Source organism: Lactuca serriola, chromosome 1, assembly GCF_051521515.1.
Source record: "Lactuca serriola cultivar US96UC23 chromosome 1, Lser_US96UC23_V15, whole genome shotgun sequence".
Lineage (NCBI taxonomy): Eukaryota > Viridiplantae > Streptophyta > Magnoliopsida > Asterales > Asteraceae > Lactuca > Lactuca serriola.
In genome coordinates, this window is record NC_136408.1 from 33,214,844 (window position 1) to 33,228,481 (window position 13,638).

General features: G+C 34.3%; 1 protein-coding gene across 2 annotated transcripts; it reads left to right on the forward strand.

Annotated features, from left to right (window-relative positions):
* The first annotated feature begins 11,571 nt into the window (after positions 1–11,571).
* LOC145081593 (SGNH hydrolase-type esterase superfamily protein) lies at positions 11,572–13,363 on the forward strand. Of its 2 annotated transcripts, none has more exons than XM_079023253.1 (6): positions 11,572–11,803; positions 11,928–12,005; positions 12,408–12,560; positions 12,664–12,740; positions 12,811–12,975; positions 13,086–13,363. In XM_079023253.1, exons 1-6 carry the CDS (start codon positions 11,705–11,707, stop codon positions 13,252–13,254), a joined length of 741 nt encoding a protein of 246 aa, XP_078879379.1. In that variant the 5' UTR covers positions 11,572–11,704; the 3' UTR covers positions 13,255–13,363. The 2 variants fall into 2 exon arrangements, with proteins under 2 accessions (XP_078879379.1, XP_078879380.1); XM_079023254.1 differs by having other exon boundaries at positions 11,574–11,803; positions 12,420–12,560.
* Positions 13,364–13,638: the final 275 nt, after the last annotated feature.

Consider the following 13,638-nt stretch of genomic DNA (forward strand, 5'->3'; position numbering starts at 1 on the left):
GTCAACAAAAGTAAAATCTCATAGATAGCTACCCCAAGAGAAGCTAACAAAACAAAAAAAAAAAACAAAATTGATTATTATATAAATTATAACTTTAATAAAATAGAACTTTTAACGTAAAGAAAATATACCTATTCCAGAGATCCAAATTCTCAGCCAAAAAAAACCAATCTTGTGGCACCCGATCGTTAACTTCTTTGCCCAAAAAACCTTCACACAAAATGTATATCAAACATACTCTAACTGCATCAAGGTCGTCAAGTGCTAAGAATGTTTGATTTAAAATTAAACTTTTCAGGTCGCCGATTTTCACCGAACTATTAGTATGGTCCGGAAATAGCCGTTCACGCAGTAAACATCTTTTTTTACTGCTTATTAATTTTTCCGACCCTTTTCTCCCAATGTTTTTTGGATACTCCCCAAAATTGAAGCCGGTAATCAAACAAAACTCTTCCGGCCCATAAACCATTTTGGTATTGCCTACTCGAAAATATAAACGTTTTATTCCATCTGGAGATAAAACAGGGTCCGGCCGGATCTGATGAAGGAACATTTTATGAAACAATAAAGCGTCCCCTTGTAAACGAGGGACATCAATAAAATAGCCAAAGACAGTATTTCTGAAAATAGCACGTCGGGCATCATCTAAAACTTCAAAGACTTCCCATATGTTACCGCCAGAGCCTTTTAGGTTCGCAAAGGCTTTCGTATTCATTAAACTAAAATCATGCTGCAAAAAAAAAACACAAAAACAAATTAGATAACTAAAAAAAATTTTTTTTTTTAAATATATGATTACGAACTGCAAATACTTTCTTAATTACTAATATATATATTTCCCCGATAAAAAACAATAACATACACATATATAAACAATTTTCCAAGTTATACAACAAATATATTTACGATAGAAAACAATATCATATATAAATATTTTCAACTTAAACATATTTTCAACTTAAACAAATTTTCAACTTAAACGATAAATATATAAACAATTTTTATCTTTCTAATTAAAACTAACATTATATAACCATATAAACAAAAAAATTTAAAAATAAAACGACAACCAAACTAACAATTTTGCAAGTTATACGACTACTTTATACAAAATTTTCAACTTATACGACAAATAAAAACAATTTCTAACAATATATATACGACAAATTTTCAACTTATACAAATGTTATATGACAAATATATATACAAACAACTATTTTGCAGTTTCTACTAAAAAAACTTACAAGATTTTAGGTTATACAACAACTAAAAAAACTACAAAAATAACAAATTGTAAACATTATCTACGCAGTCTCTACTTGTCTCTACTTGCATTTAAACTTCAAGTATACTAAAAATATACTAAAACTATCAATCAAACACAACAAAATTACCATTTTTTAACACTAAATAATACAAAAATTGATAAAAAAAAAAAACTTTAAACATTAAAAGAGTTAAAATCTAACCATATTTGCGGGATTGTTGACATAATCTTCCATTTTCTTCAAAAACTAGCCAAAATTCCGAGAGAAGCCCAAAGTTAGAGAGAGTTTTTGTGTAGAGAATGGTGAAAATGAAAAAAAAAAAACCGTTTTTATACCTAAAAATCACCCATTTCGCAGATGAGAAGGCCTCATCTGCGAAATGGGCATCTCATCTGCGAAAGTACAAGTGCCTGAAGCACAACTGTGCTTCAGGCACTTGTACTTTCGCAGATGAGATGCCCATTTCGCAGATGGGGCCTTCTCATCTGCGAAATGGGTGGCTAAATATGTAATCCCGATTTTTTTTGGCTATTTTTGTAATGCAATTAGTGTAATTGACTATTTTTGTCATTTTCTCTTATTATAAATATTAATAAAAAAACTCTCAAATTAACATTATAAAACAGATTTTCAAATATTTAAAAAAAAAAATCGTTATTTTTAAATTGCAAATTTTTTAATTTTTTTAGAAAGCGTGATTTTTTTTTAAATTGATAAAAAAGTATTTTTTTAAAAAAACTGCATTTTTTTTTAAAAGCATGAAATTTTTAAAATTTAGTAAATTCATTAAAAAATGGAATATTTAAAAAAAATAAAAAGAGAACTCTAATTTTTTTAACCAAAAAAAATCAATATTTTAGTAGCATATATGCATATTTTTTCAAATGCATGTATACATATTTCTTATACTATAATACTCGTAAATAAATCATAAAGAAACAATTTTTACTTACTAATTTATAAACACAATAGTACAAGTATTTTATTCCATACAAAATAAAATAAAATAAAAATGCTAAAAATTTCAATGCACTTATGTCTTTGTGTAAATATTTCTATATTTTCTTCAATTTATCTCTTTTTAATCTTTAATTCTTTCCCAGTATTCTTCCAAATCTAAAAGAAAAAAAAATGATTAATGCAAGAACATTCACAAAAACATGTGTATAAATCATGTAAGATTCACGTGTGCTTATTTCATGTAAGATTCACATGTAATTGTATCTTTTAATATTCACTTGTGATTTACATTTGAATCACTTGTAATTCATATGAAAATTACATGTGAATCATGCAATTCACATGTGATATAAATGTGAATCATGTAATTCTTATGTGATTCACTTTGTGATTTACATGTGAATCACATGTGATTTACATGTGTCATATGTGATTCACTTGTGATTTTCATGTGAATCATATGTGATTTACATGTGAATCACATGAGATTTACATGTGAATCATATGTAATCAGAAGGCTAAAGTATCCCCTTGTATGTATTGAAAAAAAAAAGTTACATATATTTACAATAAAGAAAACTAAAACTTATTTGATTATTAAAATTATATTCCAATTTTATTCCTTTTAGTTTAATAGTTATTTTTACATGCGAAATTTTATTTGATTTAACACGTAATCAATCTGGATAAACCTTCACTAAATAAACCAAAATTAATTAACTCAAATTTTATTTGGATTGGTTACGGTTAGTTTTCAGATATAAAAAACAATTAAATAGAACTGATTAAATTGAAACGGATAAAACCAACCGATTAACACAAATATATTTAGAGGTTTAGAGGTAGTTTGTTTTTTGTCTGCAAATTTGCGTGCCCTCTTTTGTCTGTGTCGCGCAGACCACGTGCAGACATACAAGCTTGTTTTGTGTTCGTTTTTCGGAAGTCTGCAGACATAGAAACATTTGCGCGAACTCTGTGTGCCACAGACTTGGCTTTGTGTCTTTAGAGGTTTGCACACTTTAATCAACCAAAAAAAAAAAGAAAAAAAAAACGCACGCATCTTATTTCTCTCGACATATCATATCAGCGCCTCCTTCCTTCTCACCATTCAACCATCCGTCCTTCATCGTTCGTCTTCTTCCTCTCGCTGTTGTTGCCATCCATACCGTAGGTCGTCCACAGCAGTCTTGTTGTCGACGTCTATAGCCGCCAGCGACATCCATCGCTACCTCCTCACAATCGACGACTCCCTTCATCATCGATTTTCTTCAGCCTCGTCTCCTCCTCTTGTCGTCGAACATCTCCAAGTCGGCGCCGCTGCTACCTTGTCGAACCACCAAACTAGAGGATATCCTGAAAATACGTTATTTTTTTAGTTTCTGTAATTTGTGCTAAATCATGCTGCAATTTGTTGTAAAACCCATTTTGATGTTTAATGTAGCATCTCAGTTTCTCTTTGGAGTTCTAAGAAAATAATGAAATTGAAATTGAAGGTGATTTGGTGGTTAATATGAAGATAGTTGTTCATATAGTTTGCCATTACATATTTGCCCGCCACGCATTTGATGAAATGTTTGAGAGAGAGAGAGAGAGAGTTGAGGTCTTTGAAAAATAAAGATTGGTTGATTTAGTTGAAAAATATATATATTTTCTTCCTATCATATGAAGATTTTCATTGAAGATTGGTTGATTGAGTTTAACAATCCCATGAGTTCAAGCTATTGGTTTAATCAATAGTATGCGTATCTTTCTTCACATTCATTAGTCTCCAACATAATTTTACTGATTGCAATTACATTGTTGATACATCTTTCTAAATCGTCATTCCATAAACATCACTGTATAAATGCTAAAGTAAATTTTGCAAATTTGATGTTTCTCAAGTTGAGAGTGTGATTAAGGAGTACTTAATATTTTGCTATATTTATTAGATAAGATGAGCTAATGGTTGAATATATATTGACCCCACATGATTTTAACTACTTGCAGTGTCCACAAAGGAATGGAGTTTGGTTTGCTGGTTTATCTGCTCTTGGTGGTGGGCAAGGGATGATTGGTTAGTGGAAAATTTGTTTTTTTTTATTGTGTTTGGTGTGGGTTTGAATTCAATTAGTCCATTGGTTTTGCTAATACATTTCCGATTGCTAATGAAAACATAATTTGTATTACTTATTAAAAAAATATTGCATTTAAGTTTACATCCTTTGATCGTAACCTTGTAAATGTTGGTTTGGTTAAATATGATTTTTGATTTCATGTGCATCATTTAATTGTTTTATATTTAGAAATGTAATGTAAAATCAACATATAAGATCATGGTTATTAAGATTATATGATCTTAAACAATTTAGATATTGGGATCTTAATATCCCACTTAATCATAATAATAACTTTTTTATGTTGAAGATGTAATATTTTTAATTATTTTAACTGTCTATAGACTTTAAAAAACAAACAGTCTTCTTTTTGCAGACTGCAGACATTTGGTCCACCTCTTCACTTGCAGATGTTGTTGGGTTTTGAGCATTCTAACACTCCTAAGGTGTTCATGCAACCCTAAATACCTTGGATCTATGTTTTCTCTATTATACATGCAAATATGAACTTTCCAATGTATTACCTATAACTAGCATACAATTACCATATATAACACAAGAATCTAGTTAGGGTAACATACCTTATTGTGGAATTTGAAGTCTTGATGTATCTAGCCTTAAGAGCTTAGCTCCAATAGCGTGGAAGCCTCAAGTGGAATCACAACACATCATGAACAAAGGATGAACTTGAGAGAGAATCTCCATGTACCCAAAAGCCACCATGAACTCCAAGAATGTCCTCAAGTAACGATTTTGGGCAATGAAGTATGTATTTATATGTGAGATTTCTAGGGTCATGGATATAACCCAAATCCATACCATATGGGTCTTATGATCCATGGTTCATCTGGCCCAACTCTTTATGTATCCATACATAAACTTGGTCCAACATGGATCATAAGCCCAATACATATAAATATAACTAATTAACATAATTAGCCCCCATAGATTTAATTAGTCTCTTTTGATCACTAAATTAATTCCAAATTAATTCTTGATCAATATTAATTAAAACATATGATTTCATATTAATATATTATAACCTATAATATATTAATAAATCATATACAACATCTTCTCTCAAAAGTCCATCCTAACAAATTGCCCTGATGATATGCAACCTAAATGGACCATGCTACTCTCGGGTCAAGTACATACCAATAATAGTTATGGGTTTAGACATCTAATCCAACAGATGTCTGCAGATATTGTCCGCAGACTGCAGACATTTTACCTATAAAAAACAAACAACACCTTAATTTTTTATGGTTTGGTCCATGAAAAATGCTAAAAGGGTTGTCTGCCCTTTTAGTTATTTAAAAAAAATCAACATTTTCTTATTGTTTAAATATTTATAAAATAAAGAAGTGGTCCATCCTACCCTTTTGTTTGGATATAATGTTTATTGTTAATAACAATGTCATTTTGGGTTTGCCTCATGACAAAGTAGCATGAGGAAAAAAAATTAATAATGTGTTAATTTATTAAGAAAATAATAAACTCATTAGAAATTATTTTGATAATTAATTAAAATGATTTAATTAATTAAGGTGGCTGAATATTAATTAATTTAAGGGATTTATTGGAATATTTTAGACCCTCCTGGAGATGTATGGGGGACGATTTGCATATCCCATGGATAGGAATATGACACGTTTAATTCAAATAAGGATAAACCCTAAAATTTATATCATTCCGGAATATTCCTTGCATAACTATAAATAGATTGTTAAGCTGAACCCAATAGCTAATTATTCATTTTGTCAAAATCGTCTAACCTCTCTCTCTCTATCTATCTCTTTATATATCTTTCTCCCTCTCTCACGTGTGCGCTCTCTCTCTTTCTTTCTTTCTTTATATATATATATATATATATATATATATATATATATATATATATATATATATATATATATATATATATATATATATCCTAAGACGAAAATCACACACTCTCTCTTAGGGTTTGGTGATTTTCGAATAAACTATGCCTTGGGTTAAAACCTTTTTTGCTTCTGGTGTTATGAATTTGATTCCATTAAAGGGTGCTCTTTTGGATCTTGCATCTTTGCAATAAGTTGCACAACGAAGTTGTGAAAAAATTAAGGAAATTTATTTTAAAAAATCCGAATTAAAAAAAAGTAAAATAGGAGGCCAAAAATGTAAAACGGAAAAAAAAGGAAAGACTGACATTGTAATATTTCAAATGGTCATCGTGTAAAATTTCACAAATGGTCATTAAGCAAGTTTCACAAAATGACAAAATAGCCCTTGTAACACTGAAAAAAAATCACAATAAATTAAAAAAATTTAAAAATCAACCATTAATCAACATTGTTTACAAAAAGGTCATTGTTTCAAAATCATTATTTCCAAATAAGAGTTTTTTCCCAAGACTTAGTGACACAAAGGAAGATGTGTACGATCAAGCCTTTATTTTTCCACGATCATCAGAACTACTTGAAACAATACACTAAAAATTGTAAGCCAAAGCTTAGTGAGTTCCCCTAAAGTACCAACACACACGTACATATAACAACATATATTGAGTCCACAACTAAAATGACTGCATTACCCCTGAGCCACAGTATGAGTCAGGCATGTCAATCGGGCTCTCAGCCAATATATGTATTACCCCCGAGCCCATAGTATGAGTCTGGCATGCCAATCGGGCCCTCGTCTCATATCTGGATTGCTCCCGGGTTTGTAGGATACCACACAAAGTAGTGCAACCTCAACCCAACGCAGTATATTATCATATATATCAGATAAACATAAGCACAAAACCGACAAAATACATATAATCATACAGATCTTCTAATCAGCCACAATCCAACATAATACTATCCTAACCATGATAAATAATCTAGTGGGCCGACATTGGTGCCTTCGACCCATGGTACAGTGAGGAAAACTCACCTCTCAATCTTAGGGGTGTAAGTGAGCCGAGCTACTCGTGAGCTACTCGAGATCGACTCGTTAAAAGATCGACTCGAGATCGAATTAAACGAGCCTGAGCCGAGCTCGAGCCTAAATATGAGGCTCGTTTATTAAACGAGCTCGAGCCGAGCTTCAGTTAGTGGGCTCGCGAGCCTAAACGAGCTTAAACGAGCCTATATATATATATATATATATATATATATATATATATATATATATATACACACACACATACATACATACATTCATACACACACACACATATATATATATATATATACATATACATGGAGGCTCGTTTAGGCTCGATTAGGCTCGCGAGCCCACTGAATTGTTCACGAGCCGAGCCTGAGCTTCATTTTAAGGCTCGAATCGAGCTCGAGCTCGAGTTTCCTCAAAATTAACGAGCCGAGCTCGAGCTTGGTCAGGCTCGGGCTCGGCTCGGCTCGTTTACACCCCTACTCAATCTGAATGCAAGCTAAATAAATATTGGTCCCGAAAAATCGGCTCAATGATCACCTAACCAAAACCAAGGACATACTCTCAATTAATCAACTCAAAATACCCAAAATACCCCTAGGGTTAAACTTGGTCAAAACTCTGGTCAAAGGTCAAGGTCAATGAGTCAACTCGGTCAACTTATATGAGTACGCGGGGCGTACTCAAACTTTGACCGGAATTGGGCGGTTGACCCTGTACGCGCGGCGTACATTGGGTTATGCACGTTGTACACACCAAAACCTTTTTTCCTTAATAATAGCTTAATGCATTAAGCTCTAATGTCCCAATTGCATATCCAATGCCAAAATACCACTGAGATTCATAAAGTTTCCAACTTTATGACTTTGCATGCTCATTAAGTGCTTAATACCATCAAACTTAACTTCTTAACATCTAAAGACCATTTCAGAGCATGCATGGGAAGAACTAAGCATCAAGACCTCGTTTTTATGACTCAAGACCCCTCATTGGGTCTGAAAGGACGACTTATTTGGTTAAGAGCATGCCATGCTCAAGAATCACCACAGTTGGGACCAAAAATGCCCTAAATGAAGAAATAACTATATCTATAAGAAAAATATGATCAAGCTAGGAGATTTTTACCTTTTGTAAGTTTCTAGCAAGTAGAGAATCTTAGATCCAAGCTTCTTCCAAGCTCCAAGGTCCTTCTACCACGTTCTTCTTCTTCAAGAACACCACCAAAACACAGATGAGCTCAAAATGCACTATTCTCACTTAGGGTTAGTTGGAGGGACGTTTTTAGGTGGAGGCTGATGAAAGTGAAGGTCTTGGGGCCATAAAGAGGATTATATATGGTGCAAACCCTCAAAATAGGGTTTTGGGTCTGAACAGCGTATGTGTTGCATACACGAGGAGTACGTCGGGATCGCAAGACGAAAGAACTGAGGAATAAGAGGGTCGAGCTAGTGAAGGTGCAATGGAAACACCGTAAGGGATTGGAGTGGACTTGGGAGCCCGAGGAGGAGATGAAGGAGCACTACCCAAAGTTGTTTTCAGACACAGCAGACTTCGAGGACGAAGTCTAAGACAAGTGGGGGAGAATTGTAACATCCGTCTCTCGAGATAAGCTTGGAAAAAGAGAAGAGGAGTTGAAGAAGAAGAACTTGAGTATCTTGAGCTCAAGGATCTGGAACCATTTCATATTTTGGCACTAAAAGGAGGTATAAAGCTTCCATCTTTCATCTTAAAAGCTTAGATTTAGGATATGGAGATTTGGACCTTTTTAGGTCCAAAGAATGGACCTTTTTCATGCAACTTCGTTTTTTAGCTTAGGGTTTCCACCCTTGGAGATCAAAGTATCCCTTTAACAGTAAAGTTTCAACCTCTAAGGCCTTTATGTAACCATGCATTAGATCTAGCCATTTCCATGGAAGTTCATTGTTATTTTTCCAAGTTGGGTTCAGTTGGTGGGTTACAAGCCACCAAGTGATCGACTTTATGCATCAACACATTGAAGAGGATTTGGATCTGTGTTTTTAGCCTTTGGATTAGAGTATTAAGCACTTAATGGGAAAAGTGACTTAACAGGGAAGTACGTTGGGCGTACATGCAGGTACGCGCAACGTACATGCCACTTAGCCAGTACGCTTAGCGTACATAGGAGTACGCCCCGCGTACTCAACAAACATAAGCGTGGTGTTTTGGGCCCCAGTTTGGCCCAAATTTGGAATTTAGGCCTTTGGTCTTTAGTGGGCCATCAAAAGTCATATAATTTGGGCTAAGAATATGTTTGGGCGTAAGGAAGGCCCATTGAGAAGTTGGGCCCAATTTAGAAATTGGGCCATTAGTGGGACTTTAATGGGCCATAAGTAGACTTATAAAGATTAGATGGAATTGACCCATGTTTATGGTCTAAATCAGAGTAGGGGTAAAATGGTCATTTTACCCTTAAAAGGATTCTCAGTTTGTCTGACTAAGTATTGTTGTATAGAGTTAGCCGGGGAGTCGTGGGAGCAGCCAACAGAGATTCCTCACGCACGAGTCCAACATTCAGTTTGAGAGGTGAGTCTTCACCTATAGGAACATGTCTAAGGCACTAAGGTCGACTTGTTTATGTGTGACTGCGTGTGCCGGGGTTAGCCCGATGTAGGTTTTATGTTCTGGACTTCGGTCTAATGTCGGGCGGGGCCCGATGCCGTTAGTATGCTTGATATCTTAGTGATTCTTGCATGTGTATGATTATGTGTTATGGACTTTGGTCTGACGTCGGGGCAAGCCCGAGGAATGTTAGCTTTCTAGTCATGCTTATGTTTATGTTTATGTTATGCTCATGATATGTATACCAGACTTCGGTCTGATGCCGGGTGGGTCCCGATGTAGGGGCTAGGCCCATGTTATGTCGGACCTCGGTTTGATGCCGGGCGGGGTCCGATGCAGTGAGCTAGCCCCAGTATGTGAGTATGTGGTAACTTGGGGAGACTCACTAAGCTTTGTGCTTATAATTTTCAGTTTTGGTTTTAGGTACTTCCACTAGCAAAGGGAAGGACTCGGGATGATCGCATGACACACACCACGACTTCAGCCTGGGATTGTTTTAGACTCTGATGATTACTTATATGATTTTGATACAGTTTTTTGACATGATGTTCTTGAGATACTTGGTTCTTGATTTTTTATTGTGATGATGGATGATTTATGGTTTTAATATTGATTTTAAAACGAAATTTTTGGACCATATTTTGGGGATGTTTCAATTAGATCATTGTGGTGATGGTGGTTGGCAGTCATTTTCCCTAACGGTGACAAAAGCAACCGACTTCAAATTATGAGTTGATTTTGCTTGTCCTCGCCCAATAAATTTTGTTGTAATAGAATACACACTGGTAGAGTATGTAAAGATCAAAACCAGAGACAACCAAGAGGATGTTTTTTATCGGAATGAAAACCGAAGAAGAACTTAGAATATAAACTTATCTGATTAGAGGGGTAGGGCACCAATCGATAACTTCATCGATAATCACAAGGAATCGTTCATTGCTTGTCTCTTGCTTAATCAAAGACCTTTGGATAAACAATAAATGGGGGAGGGTTGTTACAGGCCGTCGAGGAGAGTCGAGAAGCCACAACCGCATGCCGACGACCTTGGCGATTTCTTCGTTTTCCTTTCCGATTTGTTTGCGCTCCACTGATTACGAATGGAATGGTCAGAAGCGGCGGAGCCAAGAAGAAAGAGATTTGGAATATGAATGGATTTAGAGGGTGTTTGTGATTAATTTTCAAATGACTTTTTGCACATTTGGTTTTTTTCAAAAAGCTAAAAGTTTGAAAAGGTGTTTGACAATTTTAAAAGTCATTTTAGAATGACTTTTTGGTAAGAAGAAAAACGAGTGATTTTAAAAGTCATGAATTTGTGACTTTTGGCTTTTTGGCCCTTGCCCACTCAAAATTTAATCCAAACATATTTTAAAACCTCGTTTTTGAAAAAAAGCTATAAGTAAGAAAGTCATTTTGTTGAAAATGACTTTTGAGGCTAAAAAACAATCCCAAACACCCCCTTAATCGAGGGAGAAAGATAATGACTTTTTAGCTGTTGATGTATGTAGAAGAGTCATTCTACATAAAGTTGAGGCCTAAAGGATCAATTAGAGTAACCATCCGGTTTTTAGGACCGGTCCGACCGATCAAACCAATTGAACCATCAACCCGATAAGATGACCGGTTCGATGTCCGGTCCGGTTTTCAAAACATTAACAAATAAGAATTTTTATCTAAAAATACTTTTCTACTTAAAAAAAAAACACTCCCAATCACCCCCTTTAAAAAAAAAAAAAAAAATCGGGAACACGAAGTCAGATCTGCTTAGTTGAGTGAAGAGTATGACCGACGATACGAGTCTGCAGATCCATCTTTTCTTTCAGACTTTCGGCGATTCAAACACCCATCGCGTGTGTGGAGACTAGAGACTAGAGAGAGAATCAAATGAGGCCTCAAATAGTATTATTTGGGGATTCAATAACAGACCAATCCTTCAGATATGGTGGATGGGGTGCTTCTCTAACCGATGCTTACTCTCGCAAGGTTCAATCCTTTCCGCTCCCTTGGTCTTAAGATAAAACCCTAGTACTCAGATTTTGAAAAACACTCTTTCGTTTGTTGCAAATATGGCAAATTCCTGACTCGTTTTTTTTTTCCTTATAAAAAGGCTGATATAGTGGTCCGAGGGTATGGCGGATACAACACTAGATGGGCTTTGTTCTTGTTGAACCACATTTTCCCTCTGGTAATTCATATCGATATATTCACTCAATTAGTTTTTCTATTGTTCATCGTATGGCTTAAGATTGTATCTACAAACAATCTAGGAACAGCTTTTGAAATGAGATCGCGAACTTTGTTGCTGTGAGCTGGTAGCTGTGTTACTTTAACTTTGAATAATATGGCTTAAAATTTATAATGATTCTACTGTTTGAAATTATTGCTTGTTAGGCTGGATCTGATTGAACAAGACAAGTTATTTAAAAGAAAAAAGTTACTCAAGATGCAAATTAGAACATATATAGAATAATGTTTGATGCTTGAGGTCGGAAACTTTGAATTCAACCATGTTTTTATTTAGATCTTAAACGAGTGACATTTTGACATGATTGAAGGGTATTTTAGACAATTGATCATTGAATGGTAGTGTTTTGTGCAGGATTCTACCACCCCTCCTATTGCTACTACAGTCTTTTTTGGTGCTAATGATGCTGCACTTTCAGGGAGGACAAGCGAACGCCAACATGTCCCCCTAGAAGAATACAAAGAAAATTTGAGAAAAATTGTTCATCATTTAAAGGTTTACCCATTTAATATATATATATATATATATATTTTTTTATTCCAGTTTCAATTCAATTTACTTTCTAGGTTCTCAATATTTGATCAATTTCGTAATGCAGGAATGCTCCCCCACAATGCTAATAGTGCTTATAACTCCCCCGCCAGTTGACGAAGAAGGGCGTCTAGAATATGCAAAGTATAATTCCATTTTAGTTATCATTTCCAAATTCAGTTTTAATATTTTTGTTCTTAAAAAATTGCAACAGATCTTTATATGGTGAAAAAGCAATGAAAATTCCTGAAAGGACAAATGAAGTCACAAGAACTTATGCAAATGGTTGTGTTGAGGTGGCTAAGGAACTCGGTGTTGCTTCAGTCAACATATGGTCCAAGATGCAAGAAACACAGGGATGGCAGAAAAAGTTTCTTAGGTTAGTAATTTTTTGGCCTTTTTATTTTTATTTTTTTATCAATTAAGACAAGAAAAAAAAAAATATTTGAGAAAATACTTAGGTTTGCAATGGAAATTGTGTGTTTACAGTGATGGACTGCATCTAACAGGAGATGGGAATAGGGTTGTTTACGAAGAAGTTATAAAAGTATTGAATGGAGCTTGGCTTTCTGCCTCTGAAATGCCTCTTGATTTCCCCCATCACTCACAGATTGATCCTCACAACCCTGAAAAGGCTTTCCAGCAAAGATGCTTGTAATAATAGTATAGTACTAACATCAATCTTTTTCTTTTTATATTATATTTTCTTCACAATTTGTACTTGTTTTGAGGAATCCATGAATTAGAGGAGTATGTGGGTGTTTAAACGTTGCCAGAAAATCATTATTAGAATGAGATAAATTAGACCTGACAATCTTAAAAATTGAGATAAAGCTTATTTCTCATAGTGTAATCGCATCGTGTCAAATTCGTGGCTGACACGTTTTCATGACACGAATACACGAATTGACAGGTCTAGAGATAATTAGTTGCAAGAAAAGATTAAAGTAGCATAAAGGATATATTAGATAATTTCCATATAGTATATACCATTAAAAGTCAATTTTGTTGGAGCAGCTTTTACATTTTTCTTTAGAATCTG

Coding starts and splice junctions, on each gene's coding strand:
- LOC145081593 (XM_079023253.1), top strand. CDS start 11,705: ATGAGGCCTCAAATAGTATTATTTGGGGATTCAATAACAGACCAATCC. Junction 12,741..12,810: donor GGGCGTCTAGAATATGCAAA/GTATAATTCCAT, acceptor AAATTGCAACAG/ATCTTTATATGGTGAAAAAG. Junction 12,976..13,085: donor TGGCAGAAAAAGTTTCTTAG/GTTAGTAATTTT, acceptor GTGTGTTTACAG/TGATGGACTGCATCTAACAG.